Source organism: Leptonotus elevatus, chromosome 15, assembly GCF_054856555.1.
Source record: "Leptonotus elevatus isolate MCC_2025b chromosome 15, RoL_Lele_1.0, whole genome shotgun sequence".
NCBI classification, from domain to species: Eukaryota; Metazoa; Chordata; class Actinopteri; order Syngnathiformes; family Syngnathidae; genus Leptonotus; species Leptonotus elevatus.
Window position 1 is genome coordinate 2,642,552 of NC_141253.1, and position 14,567 is coordinate 2,657,118.

Genomic DNA, 14,567 nt, shown 5'->3' on the forward strand with positions numbered 1-14,567 from the left:
ATCGAGGGTCCGAGTCCTGCATGTTAGGTTTCCCCACGTTCAACACAGCTGATTCATATTTAAGAACATCAGCAAGCTCTGCAGGAGCCTGATATTGATCCTGATCATTGAATCAGGTGTGTTGGAGAAGAGAAACCTCGAAAACATGCAGGACTCAGGCCTTCGAGGACCGGACTCTTGCCACCTGTGTTATAAAGGGTGGATGCCTACTCAAAGATGTGGCATCCCACATATTGCCTTCAGATACTATCGGAAATTAAAATTACACGTACTTTGGGCCATCTTAAATGAGCTTGAGCGAAACGCAACCCCCTAAAAGGTTGTATACACTATTCAATAGATTGTAATAATAATAGAAATATGATTAGAGCTCTGTGACAACATGACGTAAGTAAGAGAAAAACGTCCGCAGCCACACTACGGGAGGTGTCGCCGTACTAACGAGGATCCCTGAATGCAACACTGCCCCCAACTCACACATCGATGGAGCCTGGACTGGTAGCGGCTGCTCGGCGACCAGCTGCCCGGCTACTGGTCCTCCTGATAGCGGGGCGTTGTGGGACGGAGCCGGGGAGTAGTGTGGGATTCCACTGACGGATTTAACCTCTCGGTATCCGGCCAGGTTATCGACGCCTGGACCCCTCGCTCGCCCTGCTAGCCAACAGCAGGTGTCACGTATGGAACTTTATCCACTTAATTGTTAGCATTAGCTAACGTTGCTACCTAGCCCGGAGATGTCTCGGTGTCCGGCATTTAGCTGACCCCCCCTCCTCCCCTCCTGCAAAAAAAAATAAATAAAAAATTGATTTACAGCTGCCCCGTTGTAGAAAGCAATGCGGGAGGCGTTTCGGTCCACCGGTGTCGGATTACTGGACGTGTTGGTGGTACGACTGCAGCCGGCCCGGCAGCGTCGAGCATCATGAGCGACTGCTATGGCGGCTCGGTGCAGCTGCCTGATGTTGACGGCGGGGAGGACGACGACGACGAGTGTTTTGTGCCCCTCTCCCCGGTGTTGCTCGACGCTTCCGGGGTGCCCATCATCCCGGTACCCGCCCTAGAATTCCGTACTACTGGGACGGAGGGGGTCGAGGTTGGGGAGAATGTCAATAAACCAGGGCGTGAGCAACAGCGGGTCCTCGTTAAAGGCACCGGGAAAGTGGTGGGGGGCAAGTGGGAGACAAACGGCAACTACTCGACTGGCACCCACGGCCAGCAGGATGGAGGCAAACTCGGAAAAAAGAGGAGGCCGGTGACGGTGGACACGTCCAAAGCCAAAACCTCCCTGGAGGCACTGAAGATCAGCATCAGGCAGCTCAAGTGGAAAGAGGTTTGTCTCATGAAAAGCGGAAATTTGTCGTATTTTGAGTGAAATATTCGTAGTCAGTGAGAATTTAGTCCGTTTTTTTCGGGCCAAAAATTTGTAATCTAAAAAAAATTCTTGTTATTAACGTATTTTTGGGGTATTTCTTTGTATTTAATAATAAATTATTACTTTTACTTAGATTTGTTGTATTTGGGGAAAAGATCAGGGGCTCTAGCTGCGAGCCTTGTAGTACACCACCTGTTAAAAAGGCAGCACAAAGTCCTTTTTGAATCACTTAATGGTATTCTGCTGTGTTTCTCGCATGCAGGAGGTGTTGATAACTTGTGGTTTACTTGCAACCCGATGGCGACTGGTTGTAAAATATTTATGAAAGCTGCTATTGGAGTATGTTCTTCTTCTTCCACTATTACCAAACTGTGATCCTGGCCGTGCCATGAACCCACTCTGTGAAATGTTAGACAGGCAAGCATTACCCGTCGCTACCTGTCAACTCTGCGGATCGAGAACTGGCAATGTGTCATCTGGTCTTTCGGGCACATGGCACTCCGCAACAGTGGAAATGATTAGCTGCCATCTAATCCAATAGTCTGTAAATCCTCCTTCAGGCAACAGAGAATGAGCCAAATTGTTGGCATGATGACAGCAGAAACGAGAGTGGCAACGTCGCTTAAAATCATCATGGAAAACTATTAAGTAGTTAATATATATTACATACTATTAACTAAAAAATATTGTTTTCAGAATTTTCATAATCTGGAATAAAAAAATAACATTGATCATGCTTGCCGATTCAAAGTAGGTGTTCTTTCTAAAGGGACTCAACTCACTCGTGTAATGAGTGAACGGGCTCTTGAGTTTTTTTCCCATACATTTTCCTGTGCTGGCAGCCCTCCCTCTTCCGCACACTTGCATGCTGACTCACTAATGGGATGCACTTCTATAATTCTATCAGGGATCATCCTCATGCTAAAGTCCAGGTGGCTCGTGCCAAGATGGACGACACTGTCTAATAAGCTGTTGTCGTGCCAGGAAGCACAGAATTCAAACCAGTGGAACACCTTGGAAATGGTTAAAATCTGCCAAAATGGCAACTTCAAATCAATACAAAATGGCCGATGACTTGTATGTTTTATAGCATAGGTTATTTTATTGATTTATGTGCATTCTGTCATGCTGAAAATACATTTTGTGTTTGTCGGACACCTTGTGTGTCCGGAACCGCTAAACATAATTAAAAAAATAAAATAAAAATCTTAGTAGGATAAAAAATTTTTAAGAACATTTATTTTTCCAACATAAATAGTCACATATTTTCTAACACTTAAGGGTTCACTACCAAGTTGGGTCCTAAAACTTAAAGGAATTAATATTTTTCTCAGGGCTGCACGATAATAGCGGTGGCTGATAATCATCGGCAATTATCGACCAATTTGACGTCATACAGATAAACCAAGCAATAAAGAAATCCGCCGATAATAATAGACATGCCACGTTGGTCCATCTGTTGTGGTTGTGCCCAACTCAGCCCCTCCCCTCTCCTATTGTACAGTCACATATTTATGACCTCATAATGCGAGCGACCTCATGTTCAGAGAAGATGCATCATGGTGACATGGCAGTCGCCAGCGTGGGCCTTCTTTACGGCCTTGTTATGGAAAAAAAAAACAGTTTAACACGTATTAACATAAGTTTATACTGTATTGTGCTTTCCACTTGTACATGAAGCATTATCGAAGTGACCTTGACGGATAAGCCTGCTCGTAACAGACGGCTTGCTTTCCTGTTTAGCTGACCCTCCCTTTTCCCTCCCAAAACCTAACCAGGCTGCATACAAATCTGATATGATAATTTCGTGTGCACACTCTCACAGATGACTTCTTGTAGACCGCTTTGTAAGACTTGTGTATATTTGAAGCTTCAAATATAAAGACACATTGTTTTTCCCAGACAGTTTTATTCATTTCGCTTAACTACTGAAAATTCCACAACACTCTTGTTGCATTTTAAAAACGTGACCGTTTTGTTTTGGCCAACTCAAAATGAGTTACTGGTGGTCTTTGAAGCAGAGATGTCAATAAAATTCAGTTTCATGGTGCTTTACACAATGTTTCAATGCATTGGTACATGTTAGACTTATAGTAGGATTCAAAAGTATACAAGTGAATTTTGCAAACAATTATTGGCTTACTTAATCAGTTATTGACATTGGCGCTTTCTAAATTATTGGTTTATCTGTATCAATTGAAAATAGTATTATCATGCATCCCTTTTTTCCCACTTAAAAGTAGAAACTTTTTTCAGGATAATGTCATAATAATATGAGATTAAAGATGACATTTATAAAGAAAAAAGTGATTTTTTGCGACCTGGATTTTGTGTTCAAAAAAAGTCGCAATCTTTAGACCCGTGCTGGATTTTGTATTATCGGGAGCACTGGTGCTGAACGGCAATATTTTCTAACACGAGTCATGTCTGGAACCTAAAATACGCAATGAGGCAAGGTCGTGTTTTCTTTTTCTTTTTATTATTTTTATGTAGTTATAGGTGTGAGTGTATATGTGTGTGATTAATTGGACACACTTGGACCAGATGCTAACATTTTCTATATCTCCTGGTCCGAGTCGAGTTGCTTGGCACACCTAAAATACATTAGAAGAACAAAGCTGTTAAAAAAAAAAGAAAGTATGGATTCTTTATTTTTTGTGCATTCTCTCACAAGGGAAGATACATGTACACGTTGAATTTGAAGTTAATTGGACACATTGGTGTGAAAATTTTGCCACGAGAACGCCATTGTATTTTTTAGGGCCCGAGCAGCAAGCGCTGCGAGAGTGTTATATATATTTTTTGTCCATTTAGGTACTTCATTAACGGCTATAGACATAAAAAAATGATTTGAACTATTTCTATTAGTTTAACATTTTTTTCCACCTTTTGTTAACAAGAGTATGAAAACCTAGAAAAAAAATATTGTACATTTAGAACAGATATAAAATTTGTGATTAATCGTGAGTTAACTATTGAAGTCATGCAATTAATTACAATTAAAAAATGTAATCGCCCGTCGCGATAAAAATAAAAGAGAAAAGATTATTAAAAATTAGGGGCGTCAGGCGATACATTTTTTTTTTTTTTTTAATCGCTTGACTTCACTAGTTAACTCACGATTAATCATACATTTTATATCTGTTCTAAATGTACAATAAAAAAATTCTAGGTTTTCATACTCTTGTTAACAAAAGTGGGAAAAAAAAGTTAAACTAACAGCAATAGTTCAAATTAATTTTTGACGTCTATAGCCGTCAATGGCAGTGAATGAGTTAATTTTTTGCGTGCTCATGATGAATGTGCTGGATTCCGTGTTATTATTTCGAAGTACTGTGCCTCGTGACCAAAGATTCTTTAAAACCTTTCGTATAGTGTCACTTTCACGGCTCAACGCAATATAACATGCCTTAACAACAGTTAATCAAGATTATCCTTCCAAGAGAACAAGCTAACGCACTAATCCAGCCGCTGAAGGTGTCGACGCGAGTACGTTTTGTGCTTCACTGTCGGAAAAATAACCCCCCCCCCCACTCCAATCCATACCCGCAGATTCCCACAGGAAGACGAGCACCATGTGACATCTACTGGAACGGCGTCTCCTTCCTCGACAATGAGAACATCGCGTCAGGCCAGGTGAACAAGTTCCCAGGTACTTAACAGCTTTGATTCCTTTAACCCGGCCCGTCCCCGCGATGACGCGTGCGTCCGTCCGTCCTAACCCTCGCCCGCTCGACAGGAATGCTGGAAATATCGCGCAAGATCAACCTGAGTCGAGCGGTGCGCATTATGCAGGAGCTGTTCCCCGTGGAGTACGACTTCTACCCGCGGTCCTGGATCCTGCCCGACGAGTACCAGCAGTTCTCCACGCAGGTGCCGCGCAAAAGACACTCTTGAAATGGAATGGTTTGTTCGGCGTAAGTTGCAAAAAGGAAATTGAAAGTAATAAAAAAATTAAAAAAAGGGCACTAAAGGCAGTTTGATAGTTTACTGTGGTTTTAAAAAGCCACGATTTCAATAACCGATAATCACGACTGTCACTGGTAATGAGTTTTTCGTTTCTTTTTGAAGGGACGTCTAAGTATAAAGTAAGGTCAAATAGTTTATATTATAAATATTTTAGAGCTGTAACTTTAATACCGTCATACCGCAATATTTTTGCTAACAGGTATCATACTGTTAGAATCTAATATTAGCCCATTGTTGGCAGAAAAAAACAAGAACAAGAACACGTGGATTCTATCAAAATGATGGATGAACCCGGAAGTACAGCATACCAATAGTTTGGCATCTGGATTTGTATATTCACCCCCCCATAAAAAAAAAAAGAAAAAGTTTTGTTGTGAAAAACATACATTGGATGGAGATCAGTTTAAAAAAATTAATTGGGTTTGTTATAAAAAAAAAAATAATAAAAAAAACTTTGTCAAACCAAATGCATTCCAGCGGTCGTCACTGGCCAGCCAGCTCTCTTTGCAAATCATCCACTTCACACATTAAAATGCAGCAAAAGCCCAGGAGTTGGCACCCTTAAATACTCCAGGATTTTGGACACATTTCCACAGAGGGAAAAAAACAACAACAACAACGCAGAGAGCCACAAAATCCTTTTGATATCTCAAGTGACGAGTCCACTGCATTTTCTTTACTCCTATGTTTGAAAACTATAAAGTGTTCACTTTATGAAATCACAAACTTTTCACATGTTCTGCTTGTAACAGAACCTCTGCTTAAGTCGTATTCATCTTGACCCACGATTGTAAGCTCTCATTCGATTACCATAAGTTCACATCACTTTGGACTGGGAAGTGATCTTTATTTTGCTGGTGCTTGAATCACAAATCTAAATGCTTATCTCATTCAAACAAAAAGTGTATAAATATGTTTAGTTCTTTGTCATTCACTCCCAAAACACAATTATACGTTTTTTTTAAATGGCTAAAGCTTTTGATGCAGCCTCTGACCTGAAGAGTTCGCTTAAAGCAATGGTAGTTATTACAAAAAAAATGGCCAGCAAGTGGCAGCAGAGTATAAGAGATCAACCAGGGCCACATTGCAGAAAAGCTCTTTTCACCAGTGTTTTATATATGTTTGTGAATAATGCTGAAACTTGGCTATATTCTAATGCTAATTGCTGCAAAACGGAAACAGATAGAAATATACTTTTTTTCCTCTAATCTTTCTTTTGGTAGGTTCCATGTTTTTATAGCAATAGAACACAATATTCTGTGGGCCTTGCAAAATCCAGTAAAACAACCAGGAGTGAAGGGGGCTACTTCAGTGAAAAGGGCTGGGAGCGAATGAGTTACTAAGCTCCAGCCGAAATATTGCAGCGTAACCTCCGATCGGTTTTCGTGCCGCCGCCTCACGTTTATCAAGCACGTCGACGAGTAAGCCTTCTTTTTGGCCGTTGTCAGCTTCGCATGGTGAAGGAGAGCGACGCCGCGCTCAACCCCACGTTCATCGTCAAGCCCGACGGCGGCTCTCAGGGCGAAGGCATCTACCTCATCCGCGACCCCGCCGAACTGAGGCCGGCCCGACAGGCCGTGGTGCAGGAGTACATCCACAAGCCGCTGCTGGTGGACAAGCTCAAGTTCGACATCCGCCTCTACGTGCTGCTCAAGTCGCTGGAGCCGCTGGAGATTTACATCGCCAAGGAGGGCCTGACGCGCTTCTGCACCGAACCCTACCAGGTGCTCCGTCACACGTTAAGATGTTTGCGTGTCCATCGTAACATGAGCGCAGGTCGTGACTGAGTCAAATATTCGTGAACCTGGAGGCGCTGCCTTGCGTTTTCTAGGCCAGTATTGAAAGCCTTTTTTGACACTTTTGGGCCACTGTACATTCAAGATTCAAGAGTTTTCTTCCCAGTCGATTGAATGCATTTCTGATCTGACCCTAACCTACTTATTAAAATAATACATTTTTTTCATTAAATTTCCTTCCCCCCCCCAAAAAAAATTGTGATCCTCAGAATTTCTTGAAAACTGCATGTTTTTTTTGGGGGGGGGGGTTGCAGGATTGGCTATTATTTTTATATATATTTGTATGGATGGTTTATTGAACTTTAAAATATGTCTTTATTGTCAAACGATTACATTCTTCTTCTTAAAAAGGTAAAATATATTTCATAAAATTACCCTTTAAAAGAGAAAAAAGCTCACTCAGAAAATATATTTAACATAGATATTATATATATTTAGAAAATCTCTAAAATAAAAATGTTTTTCAATACCTTCTCAAATTTGACTTTTAAAAGAAAAGATTACCTATAAAAACTAATTTTATTAAACAAATTTCAAAAATGTAACTTTAATTTCAAGAAGGCTCTCATATCAACACATTATACAAATAATTCTCGTAAAAATACTCCTTTTCTTGAAGGTTTTATTTTCATTATTTTAGAATATTTTTATCAAAATGTTTTTTGACGGTTTTATTTTAAAGAGATTTTTTCTCCAAAAATTTTTGGTGAAGAAACGTGACTTTCAAATAATGGTCCTCAAATTTAAGAATTTTAGGATTCCTGATCGTACAACGGCCACAAGACAGTGTCATAAGTATCAGCAACAGGTAACGACTGTACGACTCATACACAAGAGTACTCGATACCTCAAAAACTTAGCGATACTTTGTATTGGTACACACCTATCCATAATAATGGCAATGTAGACCACTGAAAAAGTAAGTTCAAGGACCACCCAAAAAATAAACTGATAAAAAAATATATACCCGCCATCAACCAGATTGCCACTTGATGGCGCCAAATACTTGCTTTAGCCTGAGCACAAAACGAATGCAAGAGATTTTCAGCAAACAACGGATGCTAGGTCCTCCCCCCCCCCCACATAATAATAATAATCAGGGATTACTGTAAAACGTCATTTTTCCTAATAAGGTAATTTATGTGCAACTGCCCGAACCCGCTCACACGCACTTAAAATGACGCCTTGCTGTTGTGCATCAGGAGCCGAGCCAGAAGAACCTGGGCCACGTCTTCATGCACCTCACCAACTACTCGCTCAACGTGCACAGCGGCAACTTCGTGCACTCGGAAAGCCAGAGCACGGGCAGCAAGCGCACGCTGTCCAGCGTGCTGCAGCGGCTCGCCGCCAAGGGCGTGGACGTCAAGAGGGTTTGGTCGGACATCATCGCCCTGGTCATCAAGACCGTCGTCGCCGTGGTGCCTCAACTCAAAGTTTACTACCACGGCGTCATCCCGCCCGGGAAGCCCGGACCCTCTTGCTTCCAGGTGACACATTCACAAGGTTGCCCTGATGTCAAAATACAAATACAACCAAAGCTCAACAGTTGCTTGACTTACTGATGCACTTTTTTTTTTTTTGTATTTGAAACGATTACTTTTTGGAGGAAAAATACATACCGCTGTTCTGATAAAAAAATATGGTCTACTCCTGAAGAGAGAAAAAATCCCCTTGTTGAAGAAATTTAAAACAAAAACAGTCCTTAAACTTTTTTCCTCCCCTCAAAAATGTATTTTTGGGGGGGAAAAGTGGGAAAAAAAAGTTTTTTTTAACAAAACCAAACCTTAAGAAATATTATCTTAACGTAAAAATATAATTTCTTACCTTAAAAGGTGCATTGCGCCGTTTAAAAAGTTTGTCGCTGCCCTTGGTTGGCATCAATGGTCAAGACAAGGTGGAAAGTTTCATACGGGTTGCTTTCTGTCAAGACACCGTGAAAATTAGAAAATAGAAATACAGAAAAACAAAACAAAGGGTCAATGGCAAATTTACAACATTATCAAAAAAGGCTAATAATAATAATAATTACACAAACGTTAATGCATACAAAAGAGCATATTATGCACAACTAATTTTCACTAAGCAATAATTACATTTTAATCAGACAATCCATTACCAAATAACAATTTTATTTAAAACAAAAACATGACGCACCTCGTTCCACAAACCGAGGGTGCTAAAATGGTTGGAAACAACCGCTTCAGACGAGTCCACGTCGTATACAAATAAAACAATGTGTGACCAAAACATCAGCAACAACAGCAGTGATGAAAGACCCATGAAAAAAAGGATCAAAAGCAAACTTACATGAAGAAATAATCAAGATGCGAACAATGTTTGACGTTGAGTGACACAGACTAAGTAAACTGAGCAGGTGAAACCTTTTAACCTTAATTACCTGCTCACCCCAACACCACCAGGCCGATGGCGCGCAACTGCCACCTAGTGGCCATTTCACACAACGCCGTCATTTACAAAGAAGCTTTTTCCTACGTCACGCTTGCTCCACCAATGCTCCAGATGAGCACGACCAGCCCCGACTCTTTTACTCTGACTGCACCTGTCAGCTTTATCCCTTTAAAGTGGAGTGTGCGGACCCTGCGCACTCCACAGTTTCTTTGGGGAGGGGCGGAGTTTTTCTTACCTCAATTGAAGTCATGTCTTCGTTGTGTCAACTGTGGCTGTCGCTTTAAGATCGTACACACCATGAACGAGCCTGACACGGATGCTGCAGTTACGCTTTTGGGCCAGAGGTGGCAGTCATGAGTAAAAACTGACAAACTGCACAAACTTTTTTATATATATTTTTTAATAATGCCTTTTCATATAAAGATTTACTTTATTAATTCTCAATTAAAATAATTTCCCTTATATGAATTATAACCCTTTTCTCAAAGAAATGTACCCTCCGGTTAAAACTTAAAAAAAGAAATACAAAATAAATAAAATATAAAAATGATCTGCCTCCAAATTACAATTAGCTAAAAAATAATTATCGTTTCTGAAAATAATCTTTTTTTCTTTTTTGCAAAAATAAATAAATCATTTATTAAATATGACTTTCCTCCATCATCATGTCATCTTCATTCGACAGCAAGCTTAAAAATTTATTATTAAAAGTAATAATTGTACATGAAAATAAGGAAATCATCCCCCAAAAATCTTTTTTTCACGGCTGGCAATGGCTTAATGAGTCAAGTACACCCTTTAAAACTTGATTCCGGTAAGATTACAGAAACACTTTGTCAATTCCAGCAACTTGTTGAAAGCACCAGTAGGTGGCAGTGTTGTTATGCAAAAAAAATCCTTCCCATTCGTTTCCATCTCAGTCATTTTCCAAAGGCGAGTCGTTTTGTTTTGTTTTATTCTATACTTATAGTGACTTTGCCAAAAACCGAACAATGCGTGGACGTTGTCCGATGAGCGTTTGTTGTCAGATCTTAGGTTTCGATATCCTCCTGATGAAGAACCTGAAGCCCGTCCTTCTCGAGGTCAACGCCAACCCCAGCATGCGCATCGACCACGAGCAGGAGGTAAGGAAGGTGCGACGCTCTTCCTCCTCCTCGGCCCTTCGTCACTTCCCGTGTGTGTGTGCGTGTGCGCGTGTTTCAGGTGTCGCCGGGAGTGTTCGAATGCCTTCCCAGTCCGGTGGACGAGGAGGTGAAAGTGGGCGTGATCAGGGACACGCTACGCCTGGTGGACCCCGGACTCAAGAGAACGTCCTCGTACGTACCGTCCTGCTCGTTACCTTTTTCTTAAAAGGTTGCCACTTTTTGTGTGTGTGCGCACATTTTCCTAAATCATAATGAGAACATTTATTTTCGTGTTTAGTTTAAAAAAGGAAAGAGCAAAAACAAAGGTTGAAATTTAAATATGCGCTTTACAAGATATTTTTTTTCTTGAAAAATATAACTTAGAAAATACTTTTTGTCAGAAAGTCATATGTTCCCTGTAAAAAAGGTCCCCCCCCCCCCAAAACACTAAAAGATAAAAACAAATTTTTTAAACTTAAATAAAAAATAAAAATGTGTTGCCTTTTTTGGAGGGGGAAAAAATACATAAAATATAATTTTGTAGGAAAATTCACTATAAAAAAAATAAGTTTTGTCAAAGTCAGACGTTCCCTGTAAAAAAAAAAGTCCCCCCCACCCACAATTAAAAAAAAAAAAAACATCTTAAAAAAAATGTGTTACCTTATTTATTGACGACATGAAATACAATTTTATTTTTAAATCGATTCATTTGTAAATTGCCTAAAAATGTGAGATTGTATTAAAAGTAAAATCTTGCAAGATAAAAAGGTCCCTTAAAAAAAAAGTTGCTTCCCCAAACAACATACAACTTTATTCACTTTCCTCCCAAACATTCCAACTTTTTTTTTTTTTTTTTTTTTATCCATAAAGATTAAATTTTCCTGTAAATGAATATTTCTTAATGCAACTTTTTAACAAGCCGCTATTTGAGGAAATCCCGTAATCCAAACAATGTTGAAGCGGATGATCGCAACGCCGACCGCCTGCCGATTTTAAGAATCCCTCTCATACGAATGGTCAAGTTGCCAGCGGAGGTCGACGGGCGCGGAGGAGGCGGCGGCGGGCGACGGCCAAGTCAGGAAGCACCCCGACGGCATCCCCTCGCCGTGCCTGAAGCAGGTGTACCCCAAATACAGCCGGCAGTTCAACGACCTGCGGCTGGTGGAGCGCATCGCCGCGCTCTTCGTCCGCTTCCTCGGCGTCAAGGGGAACATGCGCCTCGGACCCACCGCCTTCAGAACCTTCATCAGGTACGGGAATTCTCAAATGAAAATGTAAAAAACCAAAGTCTCATTTTCCCCAGTGTGGCCCTGCTTTTGTGTAGGAACTGCAAGTTGAGCAGCAGCAATTTCACCATGGCGTCCGTTGACATCCTTTACATCGATATCGCACGGCGCTGGTCCGGAGCTCTGCCCGACCCTCGGGAAGCCGGTAAGGTGGAGGGCGGCGCGGCTTGCGTTGCGCCGAATTGGACGCGCTTGCCTTGGGCTCAGCTCAGAAGGAGTTTCGGCGCAATGGGAAAGACGGTTTGCGCGTTAAGAGGGCGTATTTGAATGCTGCCTTTGTAATGATGCTCTTTGGTGCGGTGAGTCGTCGCGCTTTCTTTCCGGCTGCGCCTCCTCAGCGTCTTATTTCCCCCAAAAATGATGAAAGGATCACGTCGCCTTTTGTCATCGCCTTGAAGCTTTTCAAAGGAGGAGCGCACTTCTTGGTTTTAATGAGCGCAAAGTTAGAGGCTTATTTTTTCTGTACATGGAAAAAAAAAAAAGAAAGAAGACGAAGCCTGCTGGAGAGAAAATATCACTTGATACTTGAGTTGTAATCGGGATAGAACACGAAAAAAATTGGAGTCAGGGCTAACTTAAAGTCAATTTTAAGAATTCGTGTTTTTTTTTATCTGCAGTTGAAAATAATGTTTTTCCAAGAAAATAGTTGTATTTCCTTTAGTAAAGTATCTTTTGTTGGTTTATTTTTCCTACCAAGAGAAATCTAAGGAGAATAATAGTTATAATAATATTTTTTTGAAAGAAGCCTTTTTATTTATTTATTTTATATATGGTTAACTGTTTTTCGAGAATAAGGCAAAATAAAAATAAATAAATACAATAATAAAAAAAAATAAAAAAAGTAAATGTCTTACATTTTTGGGGGTAAAATTCTTCAATATTTTTTAAGTGAATAATGATTTTGATTTAAGTGGCACTACTTTTAGAAAAAAAAAAAGTCTTAAAAATTCCTAGAATTTGTATTTTTGAATGTAATGTATTTTTTGAAAGAAGCCTTTTTATTTATTTATTTGTTATTTATTTATTTGAGAATACTCAAAAAGGGCATGACTTAAATCCTCACTTTCAAGAATAAAATTGTCTTTACTTTTTTAATGAAAAGTAAATGTCTTCAATTTTTTTGCTAGAATTCTTCAATATATATTTTATTATTAAGTGGCACTACTTTTATAAAAAAAAATTCCAATGAGAATGAAGTTTTATTTTTCAAGAAATGCCTTAAAAAAAATCCTAAAATGTGTCACTCCTAGAAATTTACTGTAAAAGTTAGCTAGCTTAATGCTAACCTAATAGCGCCACCATGGACAGGCTCATGCAAATTAGCATTGATATTATCATTGTACAACAACTGCTACTTTACACACGCAGCATATGACAATACTCACAGGCATACGTGTATACTTGTTGTTTTCCAGGCATGAGCTTACAGGCCTTTGTGGAGGCCTTCCTCTACCTGGCGGCGCGCAGGTTCAAGTCGCAGACACCCCGGGAGCAGGCGGCGTCCCTCCTGGATCTGTGCGAGGCCCAGCTGGAGTCGCCGACGGCGGGCCCCGAGGAGCGCCGCTCGCTCAGTTGCGGGCGGTCGGCGTCCCGCGGCGTCCCGGGGCCGCCCAAGCCCCGCGCACACATCCAGCACCTTGGGCCGGCCCCGCCCTCGCCCGCACCTCTACCGCGCCGAGCCTCCAGCCAGGACTGTCGCAGAGCCAAGCCCCGCTCGCGAAAGACCCATGCCGAGAACTGATGTGGCTCGCCCTCACCTTTTGACTGGCAAACACGCACACGCTCCTCCAGGGGGTGGGCAAAGTATGACCCAGGGGCCACATACAGGGGGGGGGGGGGGGGTTCAGCTCACATTTACATGATCAAGTGTCCTGGAATGTTATTTCTCTAAAGTTGCTTAATTGAAGGGCAGTTATTTATTTATTTTAAAATTTTGCAGATGAAATTGTTTTTCTAGTTATTGTAAATAATAAAAGAAATATTACTAATAAAAAAAGTTTACATATACTGTACATCTTTTGTTTAATTCAATATAATTACATGCAGTAATACAGAATAGATATAGTGCGTTGAACATCCTATATCTGTGCTTATAATTTTTTTTTTAACTTGGGCATTTAAATAATTGGTCAAAAAAGTAAAACCATTTTATAATTTTTTAAATATATCTGTTTGATTAAATAATTATTTTTAATTACATAAACTAATAACATTGAAAAAAAAATGCAATTTATTCAAATTAACTTGTATTTTTTTAACATGTATTCATTTTTTTAGTCACTTTATAAATGCCATTTAATAATTGGTTCATTGATTTATTGGAAATATATTCTGGACGAAATGAGGTTTTATATATTCTATTCAAATTACATGAAGCATTAGAAAACGGGAACAAATAAATTATTAAAATGAATGTTTACATATAATTGGCCAAATTATTTATAGTTAAATAAAAAACAATGCATCACTTGTTCGATGATTTTATTGGATTCTTTCAATGAAATTTTCCAAAACAAAATCAATGGCGTCATTTTTTGAAGCCCAAATGTGGCCCTTGCGCGCAAACGTTTGCCCGCCCCCTCCTGCGCTCACTCTTACAGTCACTTCTTGATTT

General features: G+C 40.2%; 1 protein-coding gene across 1 annotated transcript; it reads left to right on the forward strand.

The window, feature by feature from the left end:
* Window positions 1-468: 468 nt before the first annotated feature.
* ttll11 (tubulin tyrosine ligase-like family, member 11) lies at window positions 469-13,965 on the forward strand. Its single transcript, XM_086096297.1, has 10 exons — window positions 469-1,327; window positions 4,922-5,021; window positions 5,109-5,242; window positions 6,787-7,062; window positions 8,337-8,621; window positions 10,572-10,667; window positions 10,747-10,859; window positions 11,690-11,917; window positions 11,992-12,098; window positions 13,369-13,965. The coding sequence occupies exons 1-10, from the start codon at window positions 920-922 to the stop codon at window positions 13,692-13,694; spliced, it is 2,073 nt and encodes a 690-aa protein (XP_085952423.1). The 5' UTR covers window positions 469-919; the 3' UTR covers window positions 13,695-13,965.
* The last annotated feature ends 602 nt before the right edge of the window (window positions 13,966-14,567 follow it).